Source organism: Dreissena polymorpha, chromosome 6, assembly GCF_020536995.1.
Source record: "Dreissena polymorpha isolate Duluth1 chromosome 6, UMN_Dpol_1.0, whole genome shotgun sequence".
NCBI lineage: Eukaryota > Metazoa > Mollusca > Bivalvia > Myida > Dreissenidae > Dreissena > Dreissena polymorpha.
The window spans coordinates 8763599-8779359 of NC_068360.1; the positions used below are offsets into that span (position 1 = coordinate 8763599).

A 15761-nucleotide genomic window follows, 5' to 3' on the forward strand; every position below is an offset into this window, starting at 1 on the left:
AAAATGCAAAAATCCCATGGGAACCCCAACTTTGCTTATAAATTTCATAGTGAAGAAAACGCGTTTTGTGAGTGAAAATAACCAATTATTAATCAACGATAAGACTTTTATCGCATACTATGTCTCAAAGTAGCAAATCTTTAAGAAAAAGGGTACTTAAGTTTGCGAAATTTCGGTTTCGCAAAGTTTTTCCGGTGGCCGTTAAAAATGTAATCGTTTTATGAACAGTAACCATTACATTAGATTTTTGGACAATATATGTAATCAGTTACAATCAATTACATTTACTGGATTACTTGAAGGCTCTATAAAGGTTACAATCCGTAATAGTTTACAGATTTTTAAATATTTTTTTCATATGTTATTTATAAAGGTTATCAAAAAACATTATATACATATGCTATTGGACATTACCATACAAAAATGAGCAATACAACTTGTTTTGAGCTCAAAATACAGTGTCCTCCAAGTCAATTGTGTTCACAAACAATCAGTACATCGCTGTTTACTTGGGCAGGTGAAAGTGAAAGTGACTCAGGTCACCAAAAATATATCGTTGCTTTTCAAAGTTGTCCGGTATCACTCACAAAGTATGTCTCTTCTAAATGGCTAAACTGTTTGGAGTGATCTAATAAGTTAATTTCTGCTGGTAAAAAGTTGTTTAAAATAGAATTAGAATAGAATTTTCATTCGGTTATTTTTAGCATGTGTCACCGCCTTGAGGCTACACATCACGCTAGTTGCAAAGTTGTAAACATTTTTTCCAATTATGAAACGGGTATATCTTCCATAATTCTTGACAACGTTGCACCTAAGATGTGTTTTAAGCATTTTTTATGCAAGAGTAACTGAAATCCGGAAAAAATAGACTAGTTTATATAAATAATAATTAGATTTGCCACCTTTATAGGGCCTATAATCTGTTTCTTACACTATTATTTCACTGGAATATTTTCAATTAATTGCACTTTTTTACTGGTCGCAAAAATATTTTGTTATGCCCCTCAGTAGGGTGGCATATAGCAGTTGAACTGTCCGGGGTTTTTTCAAAGCGGCGCAATAGGGGGCATTGTGTTTCTTAGAACACATCTATTGTTTAAGTCATAATTCCCCCTTTGAAGAGGTGGGGCTATATTGTTTCGAAAATGTCGGTCCGCACTATCGCGAATAGTTTTTGTGGGATCATCTTTAAGCTTTCTTACTGTACATGTGGGCAAAGCCCATGGCCAAGTTTGATTATCAGCTAAATGTACCAGTTACTTTTGGATTTTGGCTTTTGAGTTGTCCAAAATGGAAAGAATGGGTCATGTATGCTCTCTAATGGACGAGTTTGAAAATGGTTATGGTTGGTTGGAAAACATTGCCACCAGGGGCCCGGGCATTTTTACTTCTATGGCGATAGTAAAACCTTGTAAGCGCTCTAAATGTTACATTTATTGTTCACAATTTATGAAATTTTGTCAGAAGATTTGTCTCAATGATATCTTGGATTAGTTCAAAAATGGTTACGTTTGCTTGAAAAACATGGCTGCCAAGGGGCAGGGCATTTAAACCAGGTTTTTCGAAGAAAAAAACTTGTTATTAGATTGGCAAATGTCGGCGGGCGGGCGGAACAAGCTTGTCCAAGTCATAACTTTGTCGTTCATTGTCAGATTTTAAAATCATTTGGTACATTTGTTCACCATCATTTGACGGTGTGTCCCGCGAAAGTATTACGTCGATATCTCCAAGATCAATGTAACAATTTGACTTTGAAGGTAAAAAATGAGCTTCTCCGGGCCATAACTTTGTCAGTCATTATCAGATTTTTAAATCATTTTCCTCATTTGTTCACCATCATTAAAAGGTGTGTCGCGCGAAAGAATTACGCCGATATCTCCAAGGTCAAGGTCACAATTTGACTTTGAAGGTAAAAAATGAGCTTCTCCGGGCCATAACTTTGTCAGTCATTGTCAGATTTTTAAATCATTTTCCTCATTTGTTCACCATCATTAGAAGGTGTGTCGCGCGAAAGAATTACGCCGATATCTCCAAGGTCAAGGTCACAATTTGAGTTTGAAGGTCAAAAACGGTGGTCAATGGACTTTTTTCAACTGAAAACATGGTTTTGTGACAATTTTGTCCCATGTTCCTTATATGGTATAGTAAAATCTTGTTTACACTCCAGAGACCACATTTATTGCTCAATCTTCATGAAATTTTGTCAGGAGATTCATCTCAATTCTATCTTAGACGAGTTCGAAAATGATGCCGGTTGGTTGAAAAAATTGCCGCCAGGGGGCGGGGCATTTTTCCTTATATGGCTATAGTCAATCAAACCTTGTTAACACTCTAGAAGCCATATTTATTGCCTGATCTTCATGAAACTTGCTCAGATGATTTGTCCCAATGATATCTTGGATGAGTTAAAAATGGAAACCTTTGCTTGAAAAACTTGGCTGCCAAGGGACGGGCATTTTTCGTTGTATGGCTAAAGTAAAATCTTGTTAACACTCTAGAGGCTACATTTATTGCCTGATCGTATCGAGACTTGGTCAGAAAATTCGAAAATAATGCTTGTTGGTTGAAAAAATGGCTGCTAGGGGGCGGGGCATTTGTCCTATTTAGCTATAGTATAGCCTTGTTAACACTCTAGAGTTCACATTAAATTTCCGATCATCATGAAATTTGGTCAGAAGATTTGTCCCAATGATATCTTGAAATAGTTTGAAAATTGTTTTGGTTGCTTTAAAATGATGGCCACCAGGGGCAGGGCATTTTTCTATATATGGCTTTAGTAAAACCTTGTTAATACTCTAGAAGCCACATTTATTGTCCAATTTTCATGAAACTTGGTCAAAAGATTTGTCCCAATAATATCTTGTTATCTCAGGTGAGAGACATATCTTGTTTGGATATGTATCTATCAGCAAATAAAATATATTTTGTATTCTATGTCTTTTATTGTTATACCTTTTATTTCCTTGCTTTTCCCTTATTTAGATAGCAAGAATTTCTGCACATATAATGAAAATGTATAAACACTGATTTGGGTGTTTTTTACGACAACCCTTCTCTATAAGAAAGTGCTGACAAGAATCCATTTATTTGTTTGGGGCCATGGTATTATTCAAGAACATAGATATCCATTTTCGAAACAGTGGCCCGAAATTACAAAAGTTCAAGATTGTTTCTATGAAATTGGTCAGGGTATTGAATGCTTGCTCAAAATCAAGTATCGTGAGTTTCAGCGTATTCAATAAATCATAAAGTAATTAGTGTTTTCACCAATAAATTGAACTCTTATGAAACAAGTTTGATCTTTGGAGATTAAAATATCAATGTTTTAAATCTTTTTGCGATGGAGCCTTATGCCAAGTTGTAAACAACATGAAGGTTAATGGTCGACCTTTTACATGCCCCCATGGGGTAGATTTTTTTTGGCCTGTCTGTCTGTCATTCATTCATTCATTGTGTGTCCCAAAACTTTAACCTTGGTTGAAGTTTGATAACTTTTGCAATATTGAAAATAGGAACTTCATATTTGGCAGGCAAGTGTATTTCACGGAGCTTCACATTTTTCGTGGTGATAAGTCAAGGTCATCCTTCAAAGTAAAAAAATACCATCCAAAGGAAGTAATAAGCTTTAAAAAAGGATATAATTTATAAACCTGCCAACTGATTGATTGAAATTTTATTTCAAAGCGGAGCAATAAGGGGCATCGTGTTTCTGACAAACACATCTCTTCTTAATATATTACATCTCGGCTTGTTTTCTTATGGAATGCAATAAGTCCTTCAATACCTGTTTCTTATTTAACAAAAATAACCTAATTTGAATATTCTCTTTAATATTGTACGACAGATGCGAGTTAAATGACTTCAAAGGAACAGCCACTTTCATTTCCGTTTCAGTAGACTGTAATCAGAAAACTTCTAAAGGAACAGTTAATACTACTAAATTGATTAATAACAAGAAATATTTGAAACATGTATGAAATCCTGAAATGCCATAAAATCCATATTCTTGGAGCTTGACCTGTGGCGTATCATATTGAAGTTTGCGTCTTTTTCATATACAAAAACTATATCAAAAGTGATAAAACTGTTAACATGACTATAACTCAATGACAAGACATAGACTTGATCTGATTCTCCACATATCAAGATTGTAATATATGTATTTGTATTGCATTTATTTCAATACGTGTTTGGTTGTTCGAATCAAACCTTGTAAAAATAATGAGGTGGATACAATTGAACCCAGAAAGTCGCCTTCAATACTTTTTATTACGAAACATATTTTCCAACGCACACTTATGAAATATTACTAATTTAAGGTAGAGCACCTCTAATGGGCACATATCCAAATATAATTTAGTTAATTATTTTCCTAATAAGCATCATTTCACTGAACTACATGCAAAAATGTAGGTAGACTTTCCATGCTTTTTAAAAAAATATACCGATTTTTTTCAAAACCACCCTCACGCCCGGCTTTTGTCCAGTTTATTTTCACCCCTGGGGTATATAAAAGTTCCATAATTCATTCAAATTTCCAAATATGGGCATGCAATTGGTTTGTACAGATGCAGTAAAGGTGTTTAAAGTTTAAACAAGATGAAATAAGTATTATTTTACAGACATTTATTTTTTACAAATTTTAATCTATGGAATAGCGCCATGAAATGTAAGTGATTTCAGCCAAGTAAAAATTGGGTCGCTTAAAAACAAAGTGTCATAAAATTCAAAATAGTATCATTTAAGTTATATATTAAACTTAGTTTTTATAGAAACACTATATACAGCAAAAATACCAAAAAAATAGACAGATTTACCGTTTACTTTTTGAAATAAAAATAAAAATGCAACATGCATCATTCGTTTTTTCAGCAGTAAATTAATCAATTTAGCCATAACGTTGAATTAATTTTAAAATTGAAGGATGTGCATACAATTTTCAACATATTTAACAATAAACATAGCTTATGTGCTATATTAAATCAAATTACGTTAGAAAAGAAATAAAACGCGTCGCAAAAAGTATGCGATGTCGGCAGGAATCGAACCTGCGCGGGAAGATCCCAAAAGATTCCTAGTCCATCGCCTTAACCACTCGGCTACGACAACTTCGCATCTGTGCAACCTTAAATTAGATATAGATAAGTAAACAGGTAAAAAGGCTCGCTCGATCTTTGAAGAAATCACAAAAACGTATTTTTCAGATGATAATTGGATCAAAGTCAACATTTATTGTAAAAATAATGTATTCTTAATGAATAAGTTAGACATGTATCAAAATTCGAAGTTTGAAAAAAATAAAATTCATCTCTCGGAAAAAAGCGATCATTGAAGATCGGCAATGATCGTAAAATAAATCGCGGGAAATCATTAGAGGTGCGCTACCTTAAATGATACTTGTGGCAATTGATGCAACTTTAATAAACATAACACAAGCCAACCAAAGCCCAATTCAATTCACCGTATTGAACAGTCCACCATTGTCTAGGTATATGTAATTTCACAGTAACACATTCTCAAAGTGTGTTGCTCTAACTAGTGCCTTGGTAATTCCAGAGTAACGCCCCCTTAATTGAAATTGTCCGAATTTAGTCAGCTAGAGCTGTTTCTCAGTAACTATTGCATATAATTTAATGAAACTAAAACATAAATGTGTATAATCATTCTGCCGTGGTGAATGCATAAATTATGCTGGGATCAACTTGGTTTACAAGAGATATGCCCCTTAATTGAATTTTGTTTCTGTCTTGAGCAGTTTCTAAAAAAACGTGTATGATGTCATGAAATTTCAAATAGATTTTTAGTATCTTATTGTGTTGGTACGCTTGCAAGCTCTATAGTTATGGCCGCTTAATTGAATAATATTGTGAATTTTATCTGTCTGCCATGTTTCATGGAATGTAATGAAATTCAAATTAAATGTACATGTAATTGAATTAGTTTCTCTAGGAGGATTTGGTAATTTCAGAGTTGTTCCCTTTAATTGATTGAAACTGAAGGATGTTTTCATTTCATTTCATCAAATTTGCTTGTAAGATTCATGAAATTCCATGTAATGGTTACAAAGAAATAGCTCTTGACAGACAGACTTTCTCTCAAGTTCAATCTATAAATAGGTCATTCATGTTACTCTGGGGTTACCAAGTTAATCCCGACAGAACCTACGCGTGCACCATTCCAGAATGATCATTAAATTACGCGCAATACTAGGTTGATGTGACACAGCTCCCTACTTTGATCAAATAAGGGGGCATAACTCCAAATTTAGTTTCATTGAATTCCCAGGCCTTTTTCTGCATATCTCACGGGTCCGATAGTCGGACCCATTCCCAATGCCAAATATGCATATTTTTCCCAATTCTAAAAAAAATCCCATTAAAAAAAATATTTACAAAGAAGTGACTTATGATTATTAGACTATATCTCAATATTATGATTATTAGACTCTATATCTCAATATTAGTTTTTAAACAACCTACAAAATATATAACCATAATTTATATGATTTTTATCCAAAATGCCTGGAAAACCCCTGCCCAAAAAATGCTTTTGTTGTTGAAAATTCTTCTCAATTTGGAAGATTTTGCGACTCGAAAAATCCCAATTTCGCTGATACTTTTTCCCAAAATAGACAGAAAAAGGCCTGATTCCATATAACATTTACTGTGAAACAGCTCCAGACAGGTAGAAGGACTGATTGAAAGACTGACGGACAATGCCAAAAAATAATTCCTTCATCTTCGGCGGAGGATTAAAATTAACAAATTGTGTTTTTCTTTGTAAATAGTTAACCTTATTTATTGACAGATCACAAAATATCCAACTGTAACCTAGTTTCCTTCCGAGAAACTGCAAATGTCTGTACTGCTGGACCTAAAAACAGACTGTCAACAGCCTCATTTAGCATTGCCCTGACTTGTTGAGCAAGGCAGGCTGTAATTTGCAAAATAGCAATCTTGGCGCGCTACACTTTAGGTCAAACGGCACAGTATCAATCAAAGCGTGTTACACTTGGGGTCTAATGGAACAGTATCATCTCAGTGCGCTAAACATGGCTCTAATGGCACAGTTTCAATCATAGTGCATTACACTCTGGTCTTATGGCACAGTAACAAAATCATCGCATTTCACTTTGGTCCACTGGAACAGTAGCAATCTCAGCGCATAACACTTAGGTCCAATGGCACAGTATCAATCATAGTGTATAAAACTTTGGTCTAATGGCACAGTATCAATCAAAGCGCGCTTCACTTTGGTCTAATGGTACAGTACCAATCTCATCATGCTACACTTGGGTCTTATGGATCAGTATCAAACACAGCTCTATACGTTTTGTTCTATCAGCAATCACAGCGGGCTACACTTAGGTCTTATGGCACAATCTCAGAGCGTTACACTTAGGTCTAATGGCACAGTATCAATCACAGCGTGTTACACTTGGGTCTAATGGATCAGTATCAAACACAGTACGCTACACTTTGTTCTATCGGCAAGTATCAATCACAGCGGGCTACACTTGGGTCTTATGGCATGTATCAATCACAGCGTGCTACACTTTGTTCTAATTGCACAGCACCAATTACAATTTATTACGGATACAAGTTCACTTTTAATGAACATCCATTACAGATCATTTGTATGCATATATTCCAAAGCAGTCAGACTCTTTTTCAACAATATGTTGAATTTGTTGTAAGTTTCTGCCAGGAAAAGGCACGCCTTCAGGAACTATCACTGAGTCTGGGTGCACTGATAATTGATCCTGCTGAAAGTTTACGCCATACGCATCTGCATCTCCCTTAAAATAAATATTTCCTAAAATAAATTATTTTGTCACGTGTCCAAAAACAGTTTTTTGCTAACCTGTGACCTGGGGCTTATTTTTATTATATATAACACAATTCAAGCTTTACAAAAAATATTCAGCAAAACCATACATCTGATTTCATTGCCATTTGGTGGAAAGGCTATTTGGGTATACCCATTTCAGATTCTTTAAAGAAATTTTTAGCAAACATAAACATGGCTGCTGTAAGCGGAGCTTTTTATGTCCCCCACTATAGTAGTGGGGGACATATTGTTTTTGCCCTGTCTGTTGGTCTGTTGGTCTGTTGGTCTGTCTGTTTGCGCCAACTTTAACAGTTTGCAATAACTTTTGCTATATTGAAGATAGCAACTTCATATTTGGCATGCATGTGTATCTCATGAAGCTGCACATTTGGCTTTGAAGGATGACCTTGACCTTTCACCACTCAAAATGTGCTGCTCCACGAGATACACATGCATGCCAAATATAGAATTGCTATCTTCAATATTGCAAATGTTATGGCTAATGTTAAAGTTTGATGGAAACACACCAACAAACAAACCAACAAACAGACAGGGCGAAACAATATGTCCCCCAGTATAGACTGAGGGACATAAAAATTAGTTTCATATGCCGCAGTACATTTGGTTTAAATATGTTTGCTTGAAATGCAACATTGTTATACATATGATTTTTTTTCAAATAATTATAGATTACTGCACTAGTTTAAAGTTCATTAAAAAATGCTACTTGCATAAAGATTTGTTCATTTTTCCTTCCAGTGATTTTAAACATGTTTTCTTTTGAGCCACTTTAAACAATAGTTTTTGAATCTTTGTACGATTACTTTTAAAGGTAAAGTTTGTTGAAAGAACCTGTTCATGATCAGATGAGTAGCTTCTTGGTCCTGTGATCCATAGTTGGATAGGGGTGCACTTATTTTCAGTCCGTGGTGTTCTCCTTCTCAATGCCTCTGCAAACCTATCCAAGTGGGATTGATTTCTTGGTAAGAAGACCAAGTGAAGTAGAGCAATATGTATCTCATTGGAAACATCCAAAATTCCCTCATCTTCAATGTTGTAGAACAAGGAGTAATACAGACTGGTAGCGCCATTCCACACCTCTCTCCATAATCTCTCGATCCTATCAAAGCAATAAATCAATATTATGAGTGGGTGTCATCCCTCAGTATATATTAACAGGGATACATGTATTCATTGAATTGGTTCATGCAATGAGAAATATTTCAATGCCTAAGCAGGGAGAGTGAGTCATTACTTCAATCACAAAATAAATAAAGATCCCTGATCACTATAATCAGATTCCCAAGCCTTTATAAATTTCATATGTACATTATTGATTATTTTTTTGTAATTTAATATTTACAAAAACAGAATGAAATGTTACTGTGTGATATATGCAGAGGTGATTGGATAGTTTTTTTAATGCATGTCAACAGTATTCCAGTTATATAACTGCCAAATATCACTTATTCACACTTCTTGCTTTGAGGGACTCAATAGTACTAGCCTGCCCAAGGGCTGTTGAAGGACGCATCCAAAACAAATCCCAGAACCACCAGTCAGGATCGAACCCAGGACCCCTGGGATACATATCCATAACCCTTAACATTGAGACAAGCAGAACCCGCAAAACAATAAACAGTAACATATAGTAAATTGCGTAAGTATGAGAAATAATAACCTCTGATTATGAACAGATCTTCCAGCAATAAAACATCTGGGCACTCCAGTTTGATGCTGAAGCATGAACTCTGCAACTTTTACATTCTCTCCACCTTTGTCTAAACGGACCTTTTGTGGTAAGCCAAACTCATTAACAGCTTCTATGAAAGCACAAAGAACAGTGTCGGAACGATTGTTGTTGCTAACTTTCAAGAACACTGGTAGTCTGGAATACCCATTTTTACCTCCATGGATTACCAGCCTCCACCTGAAATTTACCAATCAATGTTATAGAATAGTTCCAGCACAGTTTATCATGAATGACATATTTCTCTCATTAATAAACCACTGTTAAAGAAATAAGTCTTAAAGCAGACCTTTTTTACACACTAGACCATATGACAAGGTTACAAATAATGTTTAAATGCATATTAGTCCTTGATATTAAATTTGAACAGAATTGGGTATCAGAATTTTAAATTGGGTATTGGCAACTATAAACATTGGGTATTATTTATAAAATTGATTGAGTATTCAACAAATATTTGCTTTTAATATGTTTTTCTGCTGAGAGAGATTCAGTATGGGTGAATGGTGATGAATGAGTGAGCTATATTATTAATGGTGCATGCTTTTAAGGTGAGCTCAATTCTGATACATCTTTATGGTTTTTTGGCGTCGCTCTAAAGTGTGGCGACTAGTATGTAAAACGTTTTTTCGCTTATGGGAGAAGAATTTATTTTACGGATCAATGTATATATTTTTGTTGTCAATCTTTCATAGTGGTTCACATTTGAGAGGCCCATTGTTCGAGGCCCAGTAGAATCAAATTATTTTATTTTTGTTCACTTTTTGTTTTGATGTAGACATTTTAGTTTAAATAAATATGATGTTTTATTGTTACCATTGTTTGTTATTATTATGCCCATGAAATATATGTGTAAGAGGGTGGGGGGGGGGGTTCGTAAACACATTAAAACTTGTTCATATCAATGAGTACTCAACCCTATCATAAATGAGCAACGTAAGAATAAGTTCAGAATCATCTCCTCTTGAATTTAAGAAAAATATGAAATAACGCTTACAAGATGAAGCAGGTTTTTTAAAACCTATACAGTTCTGTTCCATTTATGACAACTGCACACGGATGCCAGTAATAAAAAAATAAACAAATGTAATTAAAATGAACTATGAAATATTTTGGGGTTACAACACAAAATCATAGATAATGGTTATTTGGGGGCTATAACACAACATCATAGATAATGGTTATACCAGTATCTTTTTTAATTATGTTTACAATAATCGTCCAATATATTAATATTTACAGTAATAAAAAAATCTTTCCATGTAACTTCATTGAGTGCCTTTGACACTGAAATTCCCAACGCCCTATGATGCTTTGCATCAATACTTATATATATCTGAAACACTTTATTCATTTCTTACTAAACCTTGCAAGAGGTAAAGGTACAAGTATTTTTCATTTGCTTAAACCTTCTAGGTTTCTAGATATGGATAATGGGTCATGCCAATAATTCACTTTGTCTAACTGAGGTATAAAGAAAAATAATCTTTGAGCATATGTTACAGGTTTAATTCTACTGAAAATATTTAAGCCTATTTTATAATTGAGTGCGTTTTTAATCAAGTTTGTTTGTTCAGGTTTATATTTTCAAATGATTTTCATGTAAACCTGATGAATATTATTTTGTGTATGTTCCACTTGTGTATAAATTTTTATCCTGTTAATCACAAGTATTAAATGTTAATACCATGATATCTGATAAAGAGAAGTTTGTAAATGACTTTCAAATAATCAATAACCGTATACATATAGTGGGCAATAACTTCATCATTGAATAAAGGCTCTTTTAAGTAATTTTATTATTTAAATCTATAAATTTTTATTGCAATTATGGAGTGTATTTCAATTCAACCTTCTGAGTTGAATAATTGATCCCATTTTCCCTGTACATGATTCTAGAGCCCATCTGTTTACGTCTGACTGATAACTAGGTCAAACCTCAGCAGATTGAACAGCTGTTTCAGGCATTATAGAGGTCACAATCTTTATAATTTTCCCACACACTTAAACACCCCAGTCCTTGTAAACAACGTCTACTATGGTGGAAAGTGTATGCAGTAATTTTAATTTTCAATTACTGTAACATGTATAGGTTAAAGTCAGTATTCTAGTAAGAATATATTACTTAATTTAAATTTGTGTGTTTCATGTATACAAATAAAATGAAATGTCTGGAGCAATTAAATACTCAACAGAGGGAGTATGTAACAGGGTATTCACAAACACAAATCCTCTAATAACTACTTATCCAATCAAGAGTGTGAGACAGATTCAGTATGGGTGAATGGTGAGGAATGAGTGAGCTATATTTAAAATTAATGGTGCATGCTTTTAGGTGATCTGAATTCAAATTTAAATACATCTTTTTTAATATGGTTTTATATATCTGAAACATTGGATTCATTTCATACTAAACCTTGCAAGAGGAACAAACATTTTCATTTGCTTAAACCTACTATCTTTAGGTTTTTCTACAAATTGTCATTGACCATCATCAATTATATAATTAAAACAAGATGTGTTTGTGAAACACTATGTCCCCCTATATGACGTTTGACCTTGAAGGATGACCTTGACTTTGACCCTTCACCACTCAAAATGTGCAGCTCCATGAGATACACATGCATTTCAAATATAAAATTGCTAGCTTCAATATTGCAGAAGTGACATTACATAAGCAATTTTGACCCATATATTTGACCTTGAAGGATGACCTTGACCTTTCACCACTCAAAATGTGCAGCTCCATGAGATACACATGCATGCCAAATATCAAGTTGCTATCTTCAATATTGCAAAAGTATTCATAAAATAAGCGATTTGGGCCACATATATTTGACCTCTGACCTTAAAGGATGACCTTGACCTTTCACCTCTTTAAATGTGCAGCTCCATGAGATACACATGCATGATAAATATCAAGTTGCTATCTTCAATATTGCACAAGTACTCATAAAATGAGCGATTTTGTCCACATAATTTTGACCTCTGACCTTGAAGGATGACCTTGACCTTGACCTTTTACCACTCAAAATGTGCAGCTCCATGAGATACACATGCATGCCAAATATCAAGTTGCTATCTTGAATATTGAAATACTGCAAAAGTGTACATCAAATGATCGATTTTGACCCATATATTTGACCTTTGACCTTGAAGGATGACCTTGACCTTGACCTTTCACCACTTAAAATGTGCAGCTTCATGAGATACATATGCATGCCAAATATCAAGTTGCTATCTTCAATATTGCAAAAGTTATTGCCAAAGTTAAAGTTGGCGCAAACCAACCAACCAACAGACCAACCAACCAACAGACCAACCAACAGACAGGGCAAAAACAATATGTCCCCCACTACTATAGTGGGAGACATAATAAAAGTTGGAAACTATAACCACTTGTGTCACTACACAAACCCCGCTAGTCCGCTACATGTAGATATTAGAAATATTTGCAAATATTCCCATAGATCAGATGTAAGCAATACATTTTCAGAAATGCCCCCCTTCAACAGACACAAAAACAAAGCAATACGGTTCACATCATTTCCATAATCATATGTGTATAATACCACCAAATATCACTTGAATTGGACCTACCAGTATCATTGAGTCCATATAGTAAAATAAATAGCTACATTAATTCCATTCAGTAAAAGTAACTGATATATAATGATGACATTTAGTGTGCAACACTATCAAATTCATGGACAAACTGGCAAATATCAATTATCATTAAAATCTTAAAAGCAAGTACATAGGGCTTTGTATGGATTAATAAGCTGTAATGACCATTAATTTTAAACCCAGCAATAGGTCATACATAGATGCTACAAAGTAACATGTACATCTGTGTAAATTATGATGTTGTTTATGAATCATGCTCCTAAACATGAACATGAGTGTATACACTGATTCTATTCAAGTATGCAAACTGTAAAAAAGTTAAAACATACCTTATAAGCTTATGGTTCCCATCGATATGCCAAAGTGCTTGAGGACCAGATACGCTGTAAGTTCTTCTATGCACCCTTGAAGATGACAAAAATACTCTTCTTAACAGAATACCACAAGTGCCACAGTCCTTAACGCATTGTCTTACTCTGTTCTTCTGAATCCGAAGTCCTTTAGTCTGCAAAAGACTTTGAATTGTTCTGTATCCTACATTAGGTTGCTCATGGCATAGTTTTGACACTTCAAACACTAGTTTTTCATCAGATATTCGACTATAACTTTGACGAATGGTCAAATTATATTCACTCATTCTTCTTTCAACTGTTCGCTTACTTACATTTAGAAGTTCTGCAATTTTCCTCACCTTCAAGTTGTTATGGATAAGGCTTTCAAGAGTTTCTCTTGGAATTTCATATTTCTCTCCTCTAGTATTATTCTCCACCCTAAACAGAGAGTCTTCTGTATTTTCTTGAGGATTATCCACCAAACATTGCAATGCCTCTTCAACAAGAAACAGGCTGTTCTCAACTGATACAAAGCTTGACAGTTGAAGCAGATCATTTAAAGCCTCCTCAGTTTGCGACAATACATCCATTGTCCTTTGATTTTCTAGGGATTGTGCTATATGCAGCTCCCTATGGCGACACAGATCTTAGATTTGAATTACTTGCTCCTCTTCACTGAAAAGAAAATGATAAAGATAAAATGTTACTATAAAAACATCATACAGCTACAATTCTATAATTGTATGGAGATTGTATGTTATTTTCAACATTTTTTTCCAGCTATGTTGCAGCATCAGATCATTTATTCATGATCTCTGAATTGCCAACCACTACAAGGCTAGGGAAGTGTGTCTTGCCCAGGAACATTTCCTAATAACCACAATTATATGCAATTCAAAATATGGTAACTCAAAAACATATCATTTATGCAAACAAAGTGATCTGAGAATAAATAAATTAGCCTCATTCTGAGAAAACACAGCTTAATGCATGTGCATAATGTCTTACCAGATTAGCGTGTGCAGTCTGCACAGACTAATAAGGATGACATTTTCCGTTTTCATGTTAACTTCGTTTGAAGGAAATCTTTTCCTACAAAAATTCATTCGTGGGATAGTGTCGTTACTGATAAGCTTCATTTATCTGGGACAACCCTATACGCATTTGACCCTGTTTTCCCGTAACAATATAAAGTTGTTGCCATAACAAATTGATATGTTACTGCATGATCAAATTTTGAATATCGCATTTGTATATTTACTTTTTGACAATTAACTCTTGCAATTATTAAATAATAATATACATTATTGTGTACTCAAAAACCAAACGATTAAAGAGAAATGATAAAGGATATCATTTATTAAATAGTATGTGTCCAATTGTGAAATAAATTCCCCAAATTAATACTATCACTCTCTATTCTTCCACCTTGATACATAACCAGTAGGCCTACTACGCTTGACCACCAATCCATAAGTCTAAGGATCGAATCCCGATCATGTCCGTGGGTTTTTCAGAGACGATTTCCATGTTTACATCCCAACCAGAATTTGTATAAAACCCAGAGGGTTGCCCATTGCCATGTATCTGTGTTTTGCACAGAGCATGCTTAAGAACCAAGACATTTCAGGTACATTTCATATAAAGAGCTAGGGTATGGCACCCTCATATCAGTTTCTGACTCTAATCCACTTATGCCATTTTATTTTGATCTTTATATATCTCTGAGCTACATAGCTGTCTGTATAATTGAAAAAGGGTTTGGCAGTAATTTTAGATAATTAAATTGGCTGCGTCCAGCTCTTCACGGGACTCAAACCCATAATTTTCGTATCCCGAGTTCATATCCCTGGACCACCGTCCTATCTAAGTAAATGATTTAGGCCTTCCTCCATCATTAATGAGCCGGACATCACAATATACAGAATTTATATACTGACTAGTGACTACTGCAGTACACTGTTGACATGGTTGACGCAATGTAAAATTCAAACCAAATCAATTCCCATGCGGTACGTGTTACAACAGAGACATGTTTAAGCTTTTAAGCTCATGTTATAGTGTAAATAAATCATAAAAAGTAGAACTTACCTGGTCATCATTTTTCTAAAAGCGATTACACCAGGACTAAGACTTGTATTTTAAACATTCTCAACAAAACATTAGGCATGATGTAGACGGCTATGTTTTTACCCGCTCACCGCTTTTTAGTAAATGAGGCT

The 15761-nt window shown here is 34.4% G+C and overlaps 1 protein-coding gene, 1 long non-coding RNA gene and 1 other non-coding gene across 3 annotated transcripts; 1 reads left to right on the plus strand and 2 right to left on the minus strand.

Moving 5' to 3' along the window:
- Positions 1 to 227: 227 nt before the first annotated feature.
- LOC127835358 (uncharacterized) lies at positions 228 to 2929 on the plus strand. The gene is made up of 2 exons (XR_008028478.1): positions 228 to 1737; positions 1890 to 2929. It is a non-coding gene; the product is annotated as an uncharacterized LOC127835358 (long non-coding RNA).
- Positions 2930 to 5027: 2098 nt separating this feature from the next.
- Positions 5028 to 5109, minus strand: Trnap-agg (transfer RNA proline (anticodon AGG)). Its single transcript has one exon. It is a non-coding gene; the product is annotated as a tRNA-Pro (tRNA).
- Positions 5110 to 7098: 1989 nt separating this feature from the next.
- On the minus strand, positions 7099 to 14139 carry LOC127834199 (uncharacterized). Its single transcript, XM_052359847.1, has 4 exons — positions 13537 to 14139; positions 9512 to 9760; positions 8683 to 8950; positions 7099 to 7140 (listed from the first exon to the last, which is right to left on the minus strand). The coding sequence occupies exons 1-4, from the start codon at positions 14127 to 14129 to the stop codon at positions 7099 to 7101; spliced, it is 1152 nt and encodes a 383-aa protein (XP_052215807.1). The 5' UTR covers positions 14130 to 14139.
- Between the last annotated feature and the right edge of the window lie 1622 nt (positions 14140 to 15761).